This window comes from Peromyscus maniculatus, chromosome 1, assembly GCF_049852395.1.
Source record: "Peromyscus maniculatus bairdii isolate BWxNUB_F1_BW_parent chromosome 1, HU_Pman_BW_mat_3.1, whole genome shotgun sequence".
NCBI lineage: Eukaryota > Metazoa > Chordata > Mammalia > Rodentia > Cricetidae > Peromyscus > Peromyscus maniculatus.
This window is the reverse complement of record NC_134852.1, coordinates 114,504,540-114,524,728: the sequence shown is the minus strand read 5'-3', so window position 1 is coordinate 114,524,728 and position 20,189 is coordinate 114,504,540. Positions and strand designations below refer to the sequence as shown.

The 20,189-nt window shown below is 35.9% G+C and overlaps 2 protein-coding genes across 2 annotated transcripts; one reads left to right on the top strand and one right to left on the bottom strand.

Annotated features, from left to right (window-relative positions):
- Positions 1-1,038: 1,038 nt before the first annotated feature.
- On the bottom strand, positions 1,039-1,977 carry LOC102917326 (olfactory receptor 52E1-like). The gene has a single exon (XM_006997798.1). It carries the CDS (start codon positions 1,975-1,977, stop codon positions 1,039-1,041), a length of 939 nt encoding a protein of 312 aa, XP_006997860.1.
- Positions 1,978-15,131: 13,154 nt separating this feature from the next.
- LOC102921321 (olfactory receptor 52A5-like) lies at positions 15,132-16,076 on the top strand. The gene has a single exon (XM_006997808.1). The coding sequence runs from the start codon at positions 15,132-15,134 to the stop codon at positions 16,074-16,076; it is 945 nt and encodes a 314-aa protein (XP_006997870.1).
- Positions 16,077-20,189: the final 4,113 nt, after the last annotated feature.

Below are 20,189 nucleotides of genomic sequence, written 5' to 3'. Positions count from 1 at the left end.
GGCCTTATGTAAAGTTTCTATATCCCTTTGGATTGCAGAGTTTTCCTGTGTCTCTTAATCTCTCTGCTTCCCACAGCTTACATTCCTCTCCACTATTCCACACCAGGTCACTACCTGAACTTCTTTGGTTCATGAAGTGTTACTAAGCAGTGATTGCTCCATGTTTCAGAAATAAGAATGTAACTCGCGGCTGGGCGGTAGTGGGGCACGCCTTTAATCCCAGCACTCAGGAGGCAGAGGCAGGCAAATCTCTGTGAGTTTGAGGCCAGTCTGGTTTACAAAGCGAGCTACACAGAGAAACCCTGTCTCAAAATACCAAAAAAAAGGAATGTAACTTGCTGTCTTAAGACAATATCAGCTATGCAAGAATGAGGACCTAGTCATAAAACTCCAGCATCCACGTAAAGCCTGTTGTGATGATGAATAGCTGCAACCTCAACACTGGTAGGTGGGCAGCAGGCAGAGACAGTGAGATCCCCAGAGCTCCTTGGGCAGCCACTCTAGCAAAATGAATGAATACCAGATTCAGAGAGAGACCATGTCTCGAAGAATAAGGTTGAGGGTGATGGAGAAGGAAACCAGGCAAGTTTTTGGCCTCTATATATTTATGTGCAAACAAATGTGAATACGCACCTATGCATATGTGAACACACCCACAGGAACACACATGTACAACCACACATATACACATAGTGTACGCAAAAGAAAGGACATTAACACAAAATTTGAAAACTCAATGTCACACATGTATTCTGTAAATACTTGTTATTATTATGCTAGTCACTTCTAGTAGCTTCATATGATTTTTCATGTAAATGATACTTTATTATACAAAGGTTGACAACTTTGATATGTGATTGGAGCTATTGTCTATGTTAAAAATTGGGGCTTGCCTTTTCTCATTACTAGAAGTAAAATGTTTCCCAAATCTGCACATTGATAATCTTTTCCTCCAGATATCACAGTCTTATATTAGATTGTGAAAAGTAAGGTCTAGTTTTTTAAATGTAACTCTCTTGACCTCATACATCTAAATGTTTATAGCTTATTTCTGATGGCCATAACTACCCTCTCTTTGATTTGCTTAGTTCTAACACCATAAATAACAGGGTTAAGAGCAGGTGGGATGACAACATAAAAATTAGCAAGAAGAATATGGATGTATCGGGGAACATTTCGGCCAAATCGGTGGGTCATAAAAGAGAAAAATGCTGGTGTATAGAACGAAAGCATAACACAAACATGAGAACCACAGGTACTGAGTGCCTTGAGCCTGGCATCCTGAGTAGATAGTCGAAACACAGCACGAAGGATCTGGACATAGGAAATGACAATGGCTATAATGTCACATATCAGGTTACAGATGGCACACAAACCATAGATGATGTTGGCCTTGATGCTGGCACAGGACAGGCGAGCAAGGCCCATATGCTCACAGTATGTATGCGGGATAATTTGGTGCCCACAAAATGGTAACCGTAAGATGAGAAAGACAAAGGGTATGGCAAGAACCAATGGTCTCAGGAGGATGGTCCAAGCAATGATGAACACCACCTTGTTCGTCAGCACCAATGTATAGCGAAGAGGGTTACAGATGGCCACATAGCGATCATAGGCCATGGCCACAAGCACCGCTGACTCCATGCCTGTGCACAGGTGGATGAAGAACATCTGGGTGAGACATCCCTCAAATAATATTTCTCTCAGGTTAAGCCAAAAGATTCCAAGCATCTTGGGGATGGTGGATGTGGACAGGCCCAGGTCAATAGATGACAGAATGGCCAGGAAGTAGAACATGGGCTGATGGAGACTGTGTTCAGTCTGAATCACAGAAAGAATTGTAATATTTCCCAGAAGAGCAGTCAAATACACAACAAAAAATGGAAATCCAATCCATATATGTACATCCTCCAGGCCTGGAATTCCCAGAAGAAGAAAAAAGTAGGGATGGAATTGTGTGTGATTGAGAGAGACCATGCTTCTAGTGTTCTTACAGCTGCTTATGCCATACACCAGCTGCCTCCCTCACTAACACACAGCAGCTCTTCTTACCCAAGGTCACTGATTTCCTGTAGAATTATATAAAAATGTTTTATCTTTCCTAATAACAAAGCCCATCAAAATATATCTGTATGGCTCATAAATACTTAAGTTCATGCTCTTTTTATATTACTTCAAAAATATATTATACTGATAGTAGTTACATATAAAAGAAATTTAAAAACTTTGTTCAAGGACTAAAGGGCTAAGAAAACAAAGGTAAGATATTCATGCACAAATATGTGTCTTGCATTTGTACTTTTCGTGGGGGGAGTTCTATACTTTAGAAGTAACACTTGTTCAAGTGTGCAACCTCTCTGAGAATTTAACACATGTTTTATTTTTCCTCTATCTTAGGAAAAAGTTTCATCCTGACTAATATGTAATATTATGTAATAAATATGTAACATTTTATAATCAGCATTAAGGTAGTTCATATTTCGACTAGAAAATACACACCTGTTTTGGATATGCGTTTGAAGGGATGTTAGCATTATATTTTGTAATAGAATGTTTAAAATAGCCAAAAAGATCAAAATGAAATTAGGAGTTTGGTTCATCACAGGTAGAATAGTCCCAGCTTGACTCCAGATGAATATGTGAAAAATTAATTAAATCATTTTATGTGCTGTTTTCATTATGAAGGTATAGCAGAATATTTTAATGCACAAGAAGATTTGAAATAATTATGTAAAGATGTAAAGAGAGTGCCTTGCTGAATCAAAGAAAGGGAACTCGTGTGTGTGTGTGTGTGTGTGTGTGTGTGTGTGTGTGTGTGTACACACACACATACATATATACATACAATCAATACCATGTCTATTTGATGCTCTGTGACAAGATTATTTGACATTAAGTTCTGTCTTGGACCTCCTCTGTGCTCAGCCCCTCACCTTGACCAGTTTTGCTCAATTTTGCCTATTCTTTATTAGCTGATACACTCATCACACATTTGAACTCTTACACTCTAGGTGCCTCTCATAACCCACCCCAAATTTTCCTGGCCCACTCAGTGCTTTCTTCTTTCACTTCTAGAATAATAAGGTCCTGTTAACCTCCACAGTGTGCATCCTCAGCTCTCAGAAAACTACGCATTTCCTAATAGCTCCACCTCTTTCATTTTTTCTAAAATAGGTTCATCCCTCATCTAATCACTGTAGTTTTGGGTTGTTTTGTTTGTTTATTTATTTTTGTTTTTGTCATTGACTACATCCCCTTACCTCTCTGTCAGGTTCAGAAACTCCACAAACATCTCTTCTTCTAAATGTTCTGATTTCTAAGGAAATGTGACAAATGTAACTCACTTGAAGTCTCTCTATGGAACTACCTAAACTTTATGAGAGTCATTCCTGTACCATGTAGTTTCTTTCTAGACTTCCTTTGTAGACAGGCTAAATTTGCACGTTTCTTGGGTTATACCTGAGTTATACACTTCATTCCTAAGTTTTTCATTCTGTTTTCTACAACACAGAATAAGCAATATTAATGACCTTTACACACTTCTATTTAGTTGTATTTTGGTTCCTATTTAAGCCTGAAACTATACATATTTCTCATAATCCTTTGATTATGTAAATATCACTCTTTATTCTCTCTCACTCACTCCTTGCCTTCCTCTCTCCCTCCCTGCCCCCTTCTCACTCAAACATTTTTTATGGCCAATCTTATTCTAATTCAAAAACAAAATTCTTAAAAAATTTTGTCCATATTATTTCAATGTATTGCTTCCCCACCACTTACACAATGGGCTATAACAACATAAACTGCTTCTACTTGAAATAGGAATTTGTTTGGCAAGCAGCATCCATCCCATCACATTCCCAAAGACCTTGAATATAATTTCCCATAACTTTATTTGTACCCTTAAAATAATATACAATTATTAAATATTTTTTCCTTTTCAGTATTCCAGAAATACTATGGTCACTTTCTTGGGTGTAATAACAGTTACTTACTAGAGATTTGCTGCAATGAAATTTAAGTGTAAAACATGATATTATTATTTATAGACACAATGTTGCACATTAGATTTTTAAGACTTACTATGTTTATATCACTGAAGTTGCACGCATCTTGATCAGCAATTTTCCCTTTCTCTACCTCTTTAGCCCTGGGTCACAGCCATTATATTGTTTGTTTATATATGTTTGGTGATTTTAGAACCCAATACCTATGAATCATGCAGTATCCATCTCTCCTAGACTGGCTTACATCACTTAACATGATGAAATTTGAGTCATCCATATTTGCCACATGTTTTGACAATTTAGGATTTCTGCTTGTTTAGATCGAAATAATATTCTATTTTACAATAATATTCTATCACACTTCTTTTTATATGTACCTGTTGTTGGGCAGTCACCATGCTTAAGCATCTTGGCTATTGGCTACTACATCACTGCAGTATTAACAGGCTTGTTAATGTTTATTCATTATAATTCTATATTGTATTTTCTTTATCAGGTCATTTTTTTAAATTCTTTTGGGTAAATGCTCAAGAATGCTTGGTCATACGTTAGTTCTGTTTTATTTTTGAGGATCCTTCATAATTGCCTGCACCATTTTTGCATCCTCACATATGTACCAGGGTTCCAATTTATCTACATTCACGTTAATACTTATTCTTTTTTTATACAGTCCTCTTAATGGTAGTGAAGTAGTACTTTGAATTTGATTGGTTTTTGTCCAGTGTCAGTGATGCTGAGTACTATGCAACACATCCTCTAGCCGCAATTTCATTTCCTTTACAAAAACATTTATTAAAGTATTTGAAAATCAAATGGTAGGGACCTTACTTATAGAGAGTTCTCATTATATTTGGGAGATTAGTCTGACAAATATGTGCAAAATTATATTATATATTAAATACATATCTTTTATGTAATATTTTAAGTCACTAATTGATTTTGCTTTATACAAAATGTGTAAACTGCACTTATTACACATGTAAATAGTAAACTATAAAGATAAACACACTCTAGGTCTTGTTCTTAGTCATAACAGATATACTTTTGAGGTTTAAACAGCTTTATAAATCTTCACCAGTATGAATTAAATGATTGTACCAGAAAGCTTATAATATTTGTTCTATTTCATCTCCACAATAATCATGAAGATGATATTTGTGGAATTAGTGAAAAGGAAGGTGAGGCTCACATGAACCACACAACTCTCTCTAACTTAGGAAATATCAGAAAATAGAATAGGGGTTCAAAGACCACGATTGCATTAATATGCCATTTTGTTCCTTATAGATTGTACAAATTTATCCAAAGAGATATTTATGAAATCACAATGAAAATACCATTAGTGTAATGTGTGCTGAAGCTAAGTTGTAGAGAGAAAAATCAATGTAAAAGAATACAGGAGAAGTTAGAAATACTAGAAGCACAAAGCTGCAAAAAGGAGAGGCAAACAATATTTTCCATGCAACACCAAATGTAGCCATTTTGCTCATCTTTTTCCCTCATTTTTATGGCTATGCTCCATTTTACTTATTTATTTAAAGACTCAGAGTCTAATAGAGAATGGCAGAACTGAACTGGAAATTAAGTCAAATAGTCATTGGCAGCTGGAAAAGGAGGTGGCTCAGGATGCTGATACACGGATGGTAAGGGAATATGGGAGTGATAATGCTTACAGAAACTATTTTAATATTTTATGCCACAGTGAGGTAACTTTGGTTGACAATAATTAATTACTTCACAATGGTTATAAGCAAAGATTTTAATTATATTCAACAACAAAAACCGATCAGCATGTGAAATGATATATCAATTTTTCTATTTGATCATTACACATTGTCTATACTTACTGATATACTATAGCTCAGAAATATGTATAATTCTCTGTGTTAACATATATATATTCAAACATTTACTAAAGATATTACAATGTGCAAAATGATAATGTGAGTGAGTGAAATGCACAGAAATACCACTGACAGTTGTAAAGATATTTTCATATACTCCCACATCACTTACACAAGTATTTAATAACAAGATTTAATAAAGTCTTCATCAGAGTAGACATCTGAGTCTGGATAAATGCTCACCTTGTTACATTCCTGTCTCACAGATACTTTCCATGGTCAGTTCCCTTTCCTTTTTCATTCCTTTCCTGTCATGCATTTTATCCCCCCAACCCAACTAAAGCTCAGTAAATAGGCACAATAAAATAACTCCCTAAGACAAAGCCAGACTGTAAGCAAAACTTTCAAGATGAGCTGCTTCACCTGCCCCAGGATAGTTCCATTTCCACCAACTCTAAATGAAGTGGGAGTTTTATACTGTAAATATTGTCCTCAAAATGAAGTATACAAACATCTGAACTCCCTGAGGACAAAACCTCTCAGATGTATTGAGAGAGATGTTTCATCTGTATGGAAAATAACATCCTTGGGAATAAAGGAGCCTGTCCTGATTTTTGGAGAGGATGACTAATGACATACTGTCTTATCGCTAAGCAAGGCAGGCCATGAGAAATGCATCCTCCTATGCCCTCACTGCAGGGTGCTTCTACTTCTAGATCCCTTCTCCTGGCCTCAAATACAAGGAATGTCTGGCTGAATTCTGAAAATGCTTATTTTTAATCTTTCTCTGACCTCAGTGCTAATCAAAATTCAACTTTAGATAAAGTCATGATAATAATGAGGCTTAGCTATAATCCCACATGGAGTTTTCAATAAGTTGAAGAAGATTATACATTAAAATAATGGCAAAGTATTCCAAACACAAATCCCAACTTTTTCCTGTTTCTGATTAACAGTGATACAGGGCTTGCAAACTTACTCTGGAAAGGACAAATGCCTAGGGAAAGAATGATGAGGCACAGGTAAAAAATTGAGAACAGAAGTTTAATTCCCATCTTACCTACTTAATGCATAGCTGAATTGGGGCAAGAAATTTAAACTTTATCTCAATTAATTATTATGTGTGACTCTCCATCAAGGCATTTCATGCGATAAGCAAAACATTTCTAAATTTGTAAATGCTTGCTGATAATAATCTGAACTAGGATATGGGATTTCACAGAGATTTCAGTTGCCATAGACATGTTTCTTAGAACTCAGTAGCTATATATTAATGACATTCTGCTATTTCCATGCGTTTATTGAGAGTAGTGATTGAGACACATGAATCAAATAAGCAGCTTCTGTAATATCAGTTTTAACACAATGTAAAAACTGTGTATATTTTAGGAAGTTTCTACTGTAGTAGGTTTTCATACTACCCCTCAAATGTCCCTTAATTTTAGCCATTTCTCCCTGTATTCCCTCCCACAACACACTCTGCCATTCCCATTCCAGCGAAATCCTCCCATTCCAATCCCCCTCCATATATATTTATCTATTTTATTATCTCTAGTCCCTTAGTCTATACTTACCCTCTGTGATTCTGTAGATTATAGCTTGATTGTCATTAGCTTACTAGCTAAAATCCATGCACATATTAGTAAATACACACCATATTCATCTTTCTGAGTCTGAGATACCTCATTGAGGATGGTGTTTTTCTAGTTCAGCCACTTGCTTGCAAATTTCATGATGCCATGTTTTTCATTTTTGTTTTTGTTTTGTTTGTTTGTTTCATGTGTTTTTTAAATATCTGAGTAATACTCCATTGTGTAAATGTACCACATTTTCCTTATCCATTCTTTTATTGAAGGACATATAGGTTGTTTTCAGTTTCTGGCTATTGTGAATAGAACAGCAACAAACATGGTTGAGCAAGTGTCTCTGATATAAGATGAAGCATCTTTTGGGTACATGCCCAAGAATAGGATAGCTGGATCTTTTTATCTTTTTTTTTTTTTTTTTTAAGATTTATTTATTTATTATGTATACAATGTTCTGCCTGCATATATGTTTGCAGGCCAGAAGAGGGCACCAGATCCCATTACAGATGGTTGTGAGCCACCATGTGGTTGCTGGGAATTGAACTCAGGATCTCTGGAAGAGCAGTCAGTGCTCTTAACCTCTGAGCCATCTCTCCAGCCCAGATAGCTGGATCTTAAGGTAGATTAATTCCCATCATTCTGAGGAACCACTACACTGATTTCCATAGTGGCTGCACAAGTTTGCACTGTATGAATGTTCCCCTAATTCCATATCTTCACCAGCATGAGCTGTCACTTTTGGTATTGATCTTAGCCATCCTGACAGGTAAGATAGAATCTCAGAGAAGTTTTGATTTGCATTTCCCTGATGGCTAAGGATGTTGAACCTTTCTTTAAGTGTTTCTCACCCATTTGAGTTTCCTCTATTGAGAATTCTCTGTTTAGAGCTTCTCTAAGTTAGGGTTTACTACTATTGTTGTGAAGAGACACCATGACCATAGAAACTCTTATAAAGAAAATATTTAATTGAGGTGGCTCACTTACATTTTCAGAGGTTCAGTCTATTATGATCATGAAGGGGAGCATGGCAGCATGCAGGCAGATATAGTGCTGGAGCTGACAATCCTTACATCTTGGCTCTGAGGCAATAGGAAGTCAACTTACTGTCAAACTGAAGGAAGCTTGAAAAAATAGACCTCAAAGCCCACCCCCATAGTGACATACTTCCTCCAACAAGGCCACACCCCCTAATAGTGCCACTCTCTTTGGGAGCCATTTTTTTCAAACCACAACATTCTATTTCCTAATACTCTAAGGCTTATAGCAATATCATAATGCAAAAATAATGCAAAATTCAAAAAAATGCATTCAGTCCAACTTCAAAAGTCCCCATAGTCTATCACAGTCTCAACAACTTTTAAAAGTCCAAAGTCTCTTCTGAGCTGCATGGCAATCTCTTAACTATAATCCCCCTGTAAAAATCAAAATCAAAAAGCAAATCACATATTTCCAACATATAGTGGCACAGGATATACATTACCATTCCAAAACACAGAGAAGGGAGCATATTGAGGAAACACTGGACCAAAGCAAGACTGAAAACCAGCTCAGCAAACTTCAAACTCTGCATCTTCATGTCTGATGTCAAAACATTCTCCACATCTCCAATTCAGTTCAGCTCTGTTGACTGCCACACACTTCTTTCTCTTGGGCTGCTTCCACTCCCTGTTAGCAGTTCTCCTCAGCAGGTATCCCACAACTCTAGCATCTCTAACATATTGAGTTCTCCAAGGCAATCCAGGTTACAACTCCACAGCCTCACACAATAGCTTCTGTATAGTCCTCCATTCAGGAATACCCCTGACACATGTCTGGCCTCAGTGGCTGTCCTTAGCCATGGAGGCAATTTCTATAACCCATTTCTTCTATCCTTAACTCTAAAGCCAGAATTATATGGCCAAAGCTGCCAAGTTCTGCTGCTTACTGGAGCTGGAACATAGCCCCCTTGTTTAATTATATCTTTTCCAGTTTTCTAATTTTTTTTACTGCCTAAGCTTAGCTATAATTGAACTTGATCTTTAGACCAGGCTAGCCTCAAACACAGAGATCCACAGGCCTCTGACTTCCCAGTGCTGGAATGAAAGGGGTGCACCACCATACCAGCTCTAGACTTTTCTTTAATTCTTTTCCATAAGTTAGAAACTTAGCTGAGTGGGATCTTTCCCTGAGGTAACTACTTCCTTTATTCCACTTCTTCATCCATTTATCTCCCTGAACATATAATTTAGCTCCATTCCACATCCTGGTGTTCTTTTTCTCCTCAAAATGTACTTTATAATTTACCATGCTCAGCTTGCTACTTTTCATTATAAATCTTCATTAGAGTTACCACTAATATCCACACAACAGAGACTATGCTAGTCTGTTTTATGATTTCTTCTGCCAATGAAATTAATCCAAAATTCTTCACTTTAGCCTCAAGCAGACTCTTGGGACAAGGGTAAAAGGCAGCTACTTTCTTCGCCAACATATCAGAAGAATAATCTCTAAGCAACATACTAAAATTCTTTTCTGAAACCTCTTGAATGAGCCCTTGGCAGTTCAAATAAATTTTTAGCACCTTAGTCTTTCATGATCCTACTAGTGTGGCCCATTAAGCAATGCTTAAAGCATTCTGCTGCGTTCATAACCCAAAGTACCAAAATCTAAATTCCTCCAAACACATGGTCTGGCCTATCACAGCAATACCTGAGTACATGGAACCAGCTTCTAAGTTAGGTTTACTATTTTTGTGAAAAGACACCATGACCACAGCAACTATGATAAAGAAAACATTTAATTGAGGGTGGCCCTCTTATATTTTCAGAAGTTCAGTCTATTATGATCATGAAGTGGAACATGACAGCACGCAGGCAGATGTGGTGCTGGAGCTGACAGTTCTTACACCTTGACTCAGAAGCAATAGAAAGTCAACTGATTGTCAAACTGAAGCAAGCTTGAGAAAAAGAGACATCAAAGCCCACCCCAACATAACACACTTCCTCCAGTAAAGCCACACTTCCTAATAGTGCTACTCCCTTTGAGGGTAATTTTCTTTCAAATCATCACTGAGCTGTGCCCATTTTTAATTGGTTTCTTTGTTATCTTGATATCTAAATTCCTGAGTCCATTACATATTTTGGGTATTAACCATCTAGCAGATGTGGAGTTGGTGAAAATCTTTTTCCAGTCTGTAGGCTGCTGCTTTGTCCAAAAGACGGTGCCCTTTGCCTTATAGAAGCTTTTAAGTTTTACGAAGTCCCATTTATTAATTGTTGATCTTAGTGCCTGCATTAACAGTGTTCTGTTCCTAATGTTTTCTCCTGTGCCAATGAGTTCAAAGCTATTCCCCACTTTCTCTTCTATCAGATTCAGTGTATCTATTTTTATGTTGAGGTCTTTGGTCGATTTGGAGTTGAATTTTGTGCAAGGTGATAAGTATAGATCTATTTGCATTCTTCTATATACAGCAATCCAGTTTGACCAGTACCATTTGTTGAAGATGTCTTTTTTCTAGTATGTATTTCTGGCTTCTTTATAGAAATCAGGTGTCCATAGATGTGTGGATTTATGTTTGTTTTCAACTGATTCCATTGATCAATGTGTCTGTTTTTGTGCCAATACCAAGCTGTTTTTATTACTATCGCTCTGCAGTATAATTTGAAATCAGTGATGGTGACACCTCCTGAAGTTCTTTTATTATTCAGGATTGTTTTAGCTGTTCTGGGTTTTTGTTTTTCCATATGAAGCTGAGAATTGTCCTTTAAGGTCTATAAAAAAATTGTGTTGAAATTTTGATGGGGATTGCAATGAATCTGTAGGTTCAATGAATGGTAGGATGGCCATTTCTACTCTATTAATCCTACTGATACATGAGCACAAGAGAGATTTCCATCTTCTGATATCTTCATTTCTTTTTTCAGTGACTTAAAGTTTTTATCATTCAAGTCTTTTGCTTGCTTGATTAGCTATAACCCAAGGTATTTTGCATTATTTGAGACTATAGTGAAAGGTATTGATTCCCTGATTTCTTTCTCAAACCATTTGTCATTTTTATGTAGGAGGGCTACTGATCTTAGTAGTTAATGTGTATTCAACTGCTTTGCTGAAAGTGTTTATCAGTTACAGGAGTTTCCTGGTGGATTTTTTTTTGATCACTCATGTATACTATCGTATCATCTGTAAATAAAAATGCTTTGACTTCTTCCTTTCCAATCTGTATACCCTTGATCTCCTTCAGTTATTTTATTGCTCTAGCTAAGAGTTGAAATAATAAATTGAATGGGTATAGAAAGAGTGGACTACCTTGTCTTGCTGATTTTAGTGGAATTGCTTTGAGTTTCTCTCCATTTAATTTGATGTTGGCTATGTGCTTGCTGTAAACTCTTTATTGTTTGAGGTATGTCCCTTATCCCTAAGTTTACTGAGACTTTTATCATAAGGGGTGTTGGATTTTGTCTAAGGCCTTTTTATGCATCTGATGAGATGATAATGTATTTTTTGTCTTTCAGTTTGTTTATATGGTGGATTACATTTATCAATTTATGCATGTTAAGCCTTCCCTGCATCTCTGAGACAAAGCTTATTTAATAATGGTGGATGATCTTTTTGACTTGTTCATAGATTCAGTTTGCAAGTATTTTATCGTGTATTTTTGCATCTATATTCATAAGGGAAATTGGTCTATCATTCTCTTTCTTTGTTGGATCTTTATGTGGTTTGAGTATAAGGGAAATTGTGACCTTGTGCAATGAATTGGGCAATGTCTCTTCTGCTTTTATTTTGTAAAATAATTTAAAGAGTATTGGCATTAAATCTTCTTTGAAAATCTGGTGGAGTTCTGTACTAAAACCATCTGTCCCTAGGTTGTTGTTTTTTTAGTGGTGGTGGTGGTGGTGGTGGTGGTGGTGGTGGTAGTGGTGGTGGAAAATTTTAATGACTACTTCTTTTCACTAGGAGTTATAGATGTGTTTAAATTGCTTATCTGATCTTGATTTAACTTTGGTAAGTATATATATGAAGGTGATATAAATGAAATCTCTAAATAATGGGGAGACAGAGTACCAACTTGACATCTTTTCAGCAAGTGAACTTTCTAGTACTAGGATTAGGTTACATCTAATTGAGTTGTTGTTAAAGGGGCCCTAAAGGAAATTCCAAAACAATGCAAGCTGTTGCCAAGACTGCAGGTGGCTCTCCACAAACTGGCAGCAAGGCCCCATTGCTGAAGGCAACGCCTATTGTGGTGGTTTGAATAAAAATGGCCCCCATAGGCTTGCAGGGAGTAGCACTATTTAAAAGGATTAGTGGGTATGGCCTTGTTTAATAGATGTGGGGCCTTGTTGGAGGAAGTGTGTCACTGGGAGGTCTGCATTTAGGTTTCAAAAGCCCAAGATAGTCTCAGTGACTGTTCCCCTTCCTGATGCCTGCTGATCTATATGTAGAACTCTCAGCTCCTTCTCCAGCACCATGTCTGCCATAAACAAACCCCAATTAAATGCTTTCCTTTGTAAGAGTTGCCATAATCATGGTGTCTTTTCATATCAATACAACAGTGACTAAGGCACCTACATATCTCACTGAAGTTGGAGATGTCAAGTCAGTGCCTACAAGCAGACTTTAGCCCTATATTGCAGTGTCTTTGGTGCAGGAAAAAGTACAATACAATTATCTTGTCAATTAAAAGTAAAATGTTCTAAAGGTGTCTGAGCCTTTTTGCTGTACCAACAATGAAAAATTGTCTTGTTTTGTTTCCTCCCTTGAATTGCTTCTCAGTCTTTCAATGTATGAACATAGGTTTTTCACTATATTTGCTTAGACTATCACTTTTTTCTATTTACATTTTCACATGTCTATCTTAAACACATTGGATAGGATTTTACTATACTGTTTAATTTGTAAAGTGTGATTTTAAATGGTGTTAATTTTTAAAAATTATTTTAATTTATTTTTGAACATATATATCAGAGACATTCACATGCACTCTTTCCCTCCAGAGCCTGTGGGACCTTCAACACTATTTGTAAGATTTTTAAATTTTCATAGTTTTTCTATTATCAAATGAATATAGCATATTTTATTTATATGATCCAACATGTCTGAATCCTAATAACGTACACATTTTCAAACCCTCATAATTATAGAGCATAGGGAAGATTAGAGATAAGTTAAAATGTTTTCCTGAGTGTTTTGTCTGTCCTGACTGTCTGATTGTTTCTTACTTATTAAAGAACATGGATAAACTTTATAGTGTTTCTGTATAGACCAGAATCAGTTCAAGTCAAAATATCTGTTTAAATTTATATACAGAATTTTAGTTTAGATACATTACCTATAGTCATTATAGAACTCTAAAGAAATGGGGGATGGGACAGATATCTTCTATACTGATTTACACTCTCCCTAAATATACTTTTTTAAATGCTCAAAATAAAGAAAGTGTACTTCATAGACTCACAATCATCTTCCTTAATTGCCTAGCTTGGGTTATACTGGGAGCTGTCAATGAAGAATTAAGAGCAATAGGTATTTGATGCCCTGCGCTCCATAAGCAGCCAAGATACATTTCCTTGAAAACAGAGGGGTGAAAATGTAAAGTGAAAGAGGTCTGTCATTATGGGTCACCATTTTGGTTAGTTCCATTGGACAAAGGACAAGGCAGAGATGGGGCAATGAAGGAAACAAGTCACTTAGTCATGGAAACAGAGCATGCCTGCAAGGGTAGGGAGAGAAATTAGCATTTCCCACAGCCCTTTGTGCCTGATGTGGTCCTAACATTTGTGGTAGCATCAGTTCTAAATATGACCAAGTTGTGTCTATGATTCTGTGTTAATTATATCTGGAAGATGCATTTATAAAATGCCAGACAAGTGGAAAATAGTCTCTTAACAACCTGTCTGAATTATGTTTGGCTCTATTTTAGCAGCTAGTGATTTTTAAGTTGAAGATATAAAGACCTACATTTTATTTAATTTTACTTTTTACTTCAATTTTTCTGCATTGATGTCTTTTCTGTTAGCAAATAAGAATATATGTAATAATTAATTTATTTTTTTATTTCTGTTCATCTAAAACAATTTCAAAAAAAAAAACTACATTCAAGCCAGTTATCAGAGGTTGTAAGAGGGTCGTGTGGGAAACAAGTACAGACAGTTGAGAAAGAAAAAACAATAATAAGTCAAACCAAATGTTAGTTTGTATTTGAAAATATAACTATTTGTGGAAAGTAGGACTGTAAAAATATCAGTAAGAAGATTTATTTTATAGTACAATAGAATACTACTTAAAATTATTTTTATGTATTTTGGGGAAATTATATTTTAAATGAATAAAAATGTTTCAAATCAGCACATAATTTATAATATCCTTAAATGTAAAAAGAATAAAGTCATGCTAAAAAAAATTATAATACAACTTTGGCACTCTCATTGATGGGTTTTGTATTCATTTTCATTGTACTTTTGTGCTCATGCTTTAAAGAATGTGCAACATTTCCTTAAGATGGCACTTTAGCAAAAACCTTTATAAAGACAAATGTACTTTTTCCTAAATAAAATCAAGCTGAAGTTTAGTTTATCAGTCCAGGAATGCAATGAATTTTATTATTGTTCAAAAATAGCTTTTCAGAGTTACACGGCATGTTTGAGGCTAGTCATGGCTTTTGTTGTTTCTGAATAGAACTGAAGTTCTGAGTCATTTTCCAGCCCTGTGTCATCATGCTGTTGGCCAATGGCACCTGCTTTAAGCCATCCATCTTTACACTGATTGGAATTCCAGGCCTCGAGTCAGTGCAGCACTGGATTGGGATCCCATTCTTTATTTCTTTTGTTCTGGCCACAACTGGAAACGGCCTCCTCATCATCATCATTCATAGAAAGCGCAGTCTCCATCAGCCCATGTATGTCTTTTTAGCTGTGTTGGCAGCTGTGGATCTGGGTCTCACCATATGCATCACCCCTAAAATGCTGGCTGTCTTTTGGCTACAGTCAAAGAAGATTCACTTTGACTCCTGTCTAATCCAGATGTATTTTACTCACACTTTCCAGTGCATGGAGTCTGGCATTCTCCTGGCCATGGCCTTTGACCGCTATGTGGCAATCTGTGATCCCCTGAGGCATTCTGCTGTTCTCACTAAGAAAGTACTAATTACCATCATCACACTGGTGACCACAAGAGCATCAGTTATCATCATCATGTGTCCTCTTCTAATTAAGTTGCGGCTGACCCATTTCAGGACCACAATCATCTCTCATTCCTACTGTGAGCATATGGCTGTGGTGAAGCTGGCTACAGAAGATGTCAGGATCAACAAAGCATATGGACTTTTTGTGGCTTTTTCAGTCCTTGGATTTGATGTGATCTTCATTTTCTTGTCTTATGTGTTTATCTTCCAGGCTGTCTTTAAGTTGCCACAAAAGGAGGCCAGATTCAAAGCGTTCAACACATGCACAGCTCACATCTTTGTCTTTCTCCAGTTCTATATCCTCACGTTTTTTACATCTTTCATACACAGATTCGGCTTTAATGTTGCTCCTTATGTTCACATTCTATTGTCAAACCTCTATCTGCTTGTACCACCCCTGCTAAACCCTATTGTATATGGAGTGAAGACCAAGCAGATTCGAGAGGGAGTTATCAAAATGTTTGCTTCCAAAGGTTAAATTGGCTGATTCTCCAGATACGCTTGCACTCTTTATAATGTGTTTGGCAAGCTTGCTATACAGCATAATACTGTGGAGGTCTTTGTATTGATTGTATTCTCTATAAGATAGGCATACATTTATAACTAAAATTGTAAATTATAGGTAATTATGTGTTCATTTAAATACCATTTTAATTATTCTTCATTCTAATTTTTTATCAGTTTTTAGTATCTTTGCAGGTGTACTTTATTCTTAAAACAAGACCAATTTTATACAATGCTATCTTAAGTTATGTTCTTTTTATTAGTTATTACTGACATCAAGTATTCTCATCTTTCTACTGCCAGATTCTAAACAATGAGTAGATTTTCAAACTTAATATTTCAATTGTTAGTAAATTTCCAATTGTGTCTGTTACAATTAATAATTACATGTTTGCATATAATATGGCATAGTATATATGAAAAATACTAATCACATTATTGTTTTGGAATAATTATGGGTTCTATGACATATATTCTTATTTGAACTATTTTCTGAGAAAACAAAAAATTTCATTAAATATTATTTTAATCATCTTTAAAAGTCTTCTTGAAGAATGACAGGTCATTTTATTTTATGAGAACTTTCCATTTTTTTTCATCAGTGTGCCTCAAAAGCACATAGATGCACTTTTGTGGGATAATGTTTGTCTTTTCTCAATATTGGCATATATCTTAATGGTGGAACCCTTGCCTAGTATATCCGTTCTCACAATAAGACCTCTAAACCTATGAAACAAGATCTTCCTGTCTATGTGTTATCGTTTATATCTCTAAATAGCTAAAACTAGGCTCCTGATACAATATATGCACAGAAATATTCTAGTTAGGATTTCAATTGAAGTTCTTTTTTAGTATTCCAAGAGGATTGTTCCATTCCATGATCTCTTCTGGTTCAAACACATTCCTAAAAGTTTGTTCCTGGTGAGGGGTTTCCATCCTCTGGTGCTGTCTCTCTGACAAGTGAAATGTGTACCTGATTCAGTAAAATACTTTCCCATAAGGCACATAGCTTAGCAGGTTGTATCAAGGAGGAGAGAGGAATCTGCATTTGCTCTGTGATAATTTGGTGCATGGCAACATAAAGTCTACCTGACCGGAACTTCCTGCAACTTTGAAATCGTTTTTAATATTTTTCTCTGTTTTTAGTTTAAAATCACTTTGTTGCCATGAACTCACAAATAAAAACATCATGCAGCTAGATTAGCATATAAATTGTATTTTATCTTCTAAAATCCTCTTTATTTGCCTTTCTAGACTAAAGCATTTGTTATGAACACAATACACATTCTCCAGATAGTGTGATTGAGAACAGAGGGTCAAACTGTCACTGAATTCACTTTTTAGGTTTTCCTCTTCTACAAGTTTAGGATTATGTTTACTCTAGCCTCCTGCCACCTGTTTCTGTGGACTTCATTTTAATATCATCATTCAACTTGTTTTATCACCGATCTTCCTTTGAATTTGACCTAAAAATGTGTATTATTTACCTACTTAACTTGTGCCTAGATGCAAAGTACTAAGTCAGCATATCAAATCAGCAGTGGCAATAACACTTTATAGTTGCATGAGCCACATCTGGGGAATCTAAGTGGCATTTCCCACAGCACTCCCTGTAATTATTCTCTTCTTTTGCTGTACCCATCACGGTTGATCTAAAATAGTGTTACTGTAGCTCCTCATTTTAATTTTCCTGATAACAAACTGTTTGAAATTTGCATATCATCTTTACAAAAGATTTAAAATCCTTTGCTGTTCTTAGCTGAGTTTATTGTCTTTTTGCTGCCTTGTCCAAAATCTACCTTATGTATTAAGAAGCAACTATATGTTCAGACATATTAATGGCACATATTTTCTTCTAGTTAATAACTTACAATTTTGTTTTCTTCATAATATCACTTACAAATTTGGGTTCTTTTTGTTGTTGTTTTTTATTTATTGTTGCTTTTGTTTTTTTAAGGAAATATACTATAATAAAATAAGATGCCGGGCAGTGGTGGCGCATGCCTTTAATCCCAGCACTCGGGAGGCAGAGCCAGGTGGATCTCTGTGAGTTCGAGGCCAGCCTGGGCTACCAAGTGAGCTCCAGGAAAGGCACAAAGCTACGCAGAGAAACCCTGTCTCGAAAAAAACAAAAAAAAAAAAAAAAAAATAAGATAAAACAAAAAGTAATGAATCAGAATTGAACAAAACAAACAGAAGGAAAAGAGCCCAAGAGAAGGTACTAAAAACAGAAATCCACTTGTTCACACATTGAGGAATGCCATAAAAAAAAACAATAAATTGGAAGCTTTTTTTATACATATGCAAAGGACCTATATGGCAAAAACAGAGAAGAAAAAAATATCTAAATAAAATAAAATTAAAAAATAATAAAACATTAAAAAAAGAGTCTGACATGGCATTGTGAGACAAGGGACCTCCAAAGATACCACTGAGTGTTTTTTCTGTTAGTCATCTATTGCCCAGCAATTGACAAGTGGCATCAATTGAAGATTGCTTCTGGGTTAGGGATGGGGCATGCGCCCACTTCTCATTTCAGCTCTAGGTCCCCATCTGGTACAAACCAGTGCAAGCCCCATGCATGCTGCCTTGGTTTCTGTGAATTCATGTGTTCTGTTCATTGAACCTGTTGATTCAGAGAATCATGTTTTGTGGAGTGCTTCATCCCTTCTGGCTCTAATACTCTTTCTGCCTCTGGGTTCCTTGAGCTCTGAGAGGAGAGTTTTGATGGAGACATTCTGTTTAGGGCTGAATGTTTGAAGGTTGCTCATTCTCTGCATAATGTCTGGCTATGTTCTCACTATGTAGTCCTGGCTATCCTGAGACTAGCTTTGTAGACCAGGTTGGCCTTGAACTTAAAAAGATCCATCTGCCTCTGCCTCCCAAGTGCTGAGATTAAAGGAATGCACCACACGCCTGTCTTTTGTTTTAAAAAATTAATTCAGTCAATTTCATTAAGAACATAGGAAATAAAATCTTTGAATAATCATAATTAGATGTTTTTTCTAACCTCCATTAATTAATTCCAGACACTTTAATGGACTCATTGTGTTCATGAAACACAAGACAATTAATATTCTGTATTTGTAAGCACTGAATATTTTCTTAGCCCATTTAGTAATGGCATATGATTGTAAAGGTATTTGTTGTCTGATGATAACTTGCCACCTGAAAATTGGTTCTATCCCCCTGAACAGCAACAATTTTTAAAAAAATATTTTATTCTTCTTTTCTGTCTATATTATCTTCTGTCAACAGAAAATCTGAAATAATAATAAAAATTGTCCATAACTCCGAATTTCTGGTGAAATTATCTCTTTTAATACAATGCAAGATATTTGGAAGAATTTTCCAATAACTACATTATGTAGGTGAAAGTGAAATTTTATTTTGTACATTAAATTCACTTACTTCTGCAAAGTTTCAGGACTCAGATGCTGCTTTTAAAATTCTGAACATTAAAATTTTCTTATAAACAATATCTACACACTTGAGTATGAATACTGGTATATTTCATACTTCCTCACAAAGGAGGTAGCAGATGAGTGAGGACATATGCTGCCTACTGATGTTGATGAAAAGCAAAACAGTTACATTTGTAATATTTGTAAAACTTGAATCAATATCCCAGTTGTATTTCCAGATCAATTCAATGCATCAAAGATATGTTTGAGAAAAACAGAAAGATTATTATTTTCATTTGTATTTATTCATTTTGCCATAGAAAATCAAAGATTGTGGTTGATATATTGTGCACCCCAATAAACTTATCTGGGGGTCAGAGAACAGAACAGTCATTATATTAAACATAGGTTTAGGCAGTGGTAGCACAGGCCTTTAATCCTAGCATTCAGGGGCCAGAGATCCATCTGGATCTCTGTGAGTTCAAGGCCACACTGAGAACAGAGCCAAGTGTGGTGACAGATTCCTTTAATCCCAGCACTTGAGATCTCACATCTTGCTTGGGAAAGACACACATCTTTGATCCCAGGAAGTTATGATAGGAAGCAGAAAGGTATATAAGGCATGAAGACCAGGAACTAGAGACTTTTTAAGCTTTTAGGCTTTTAGCAGCAGTTCAGGTGAG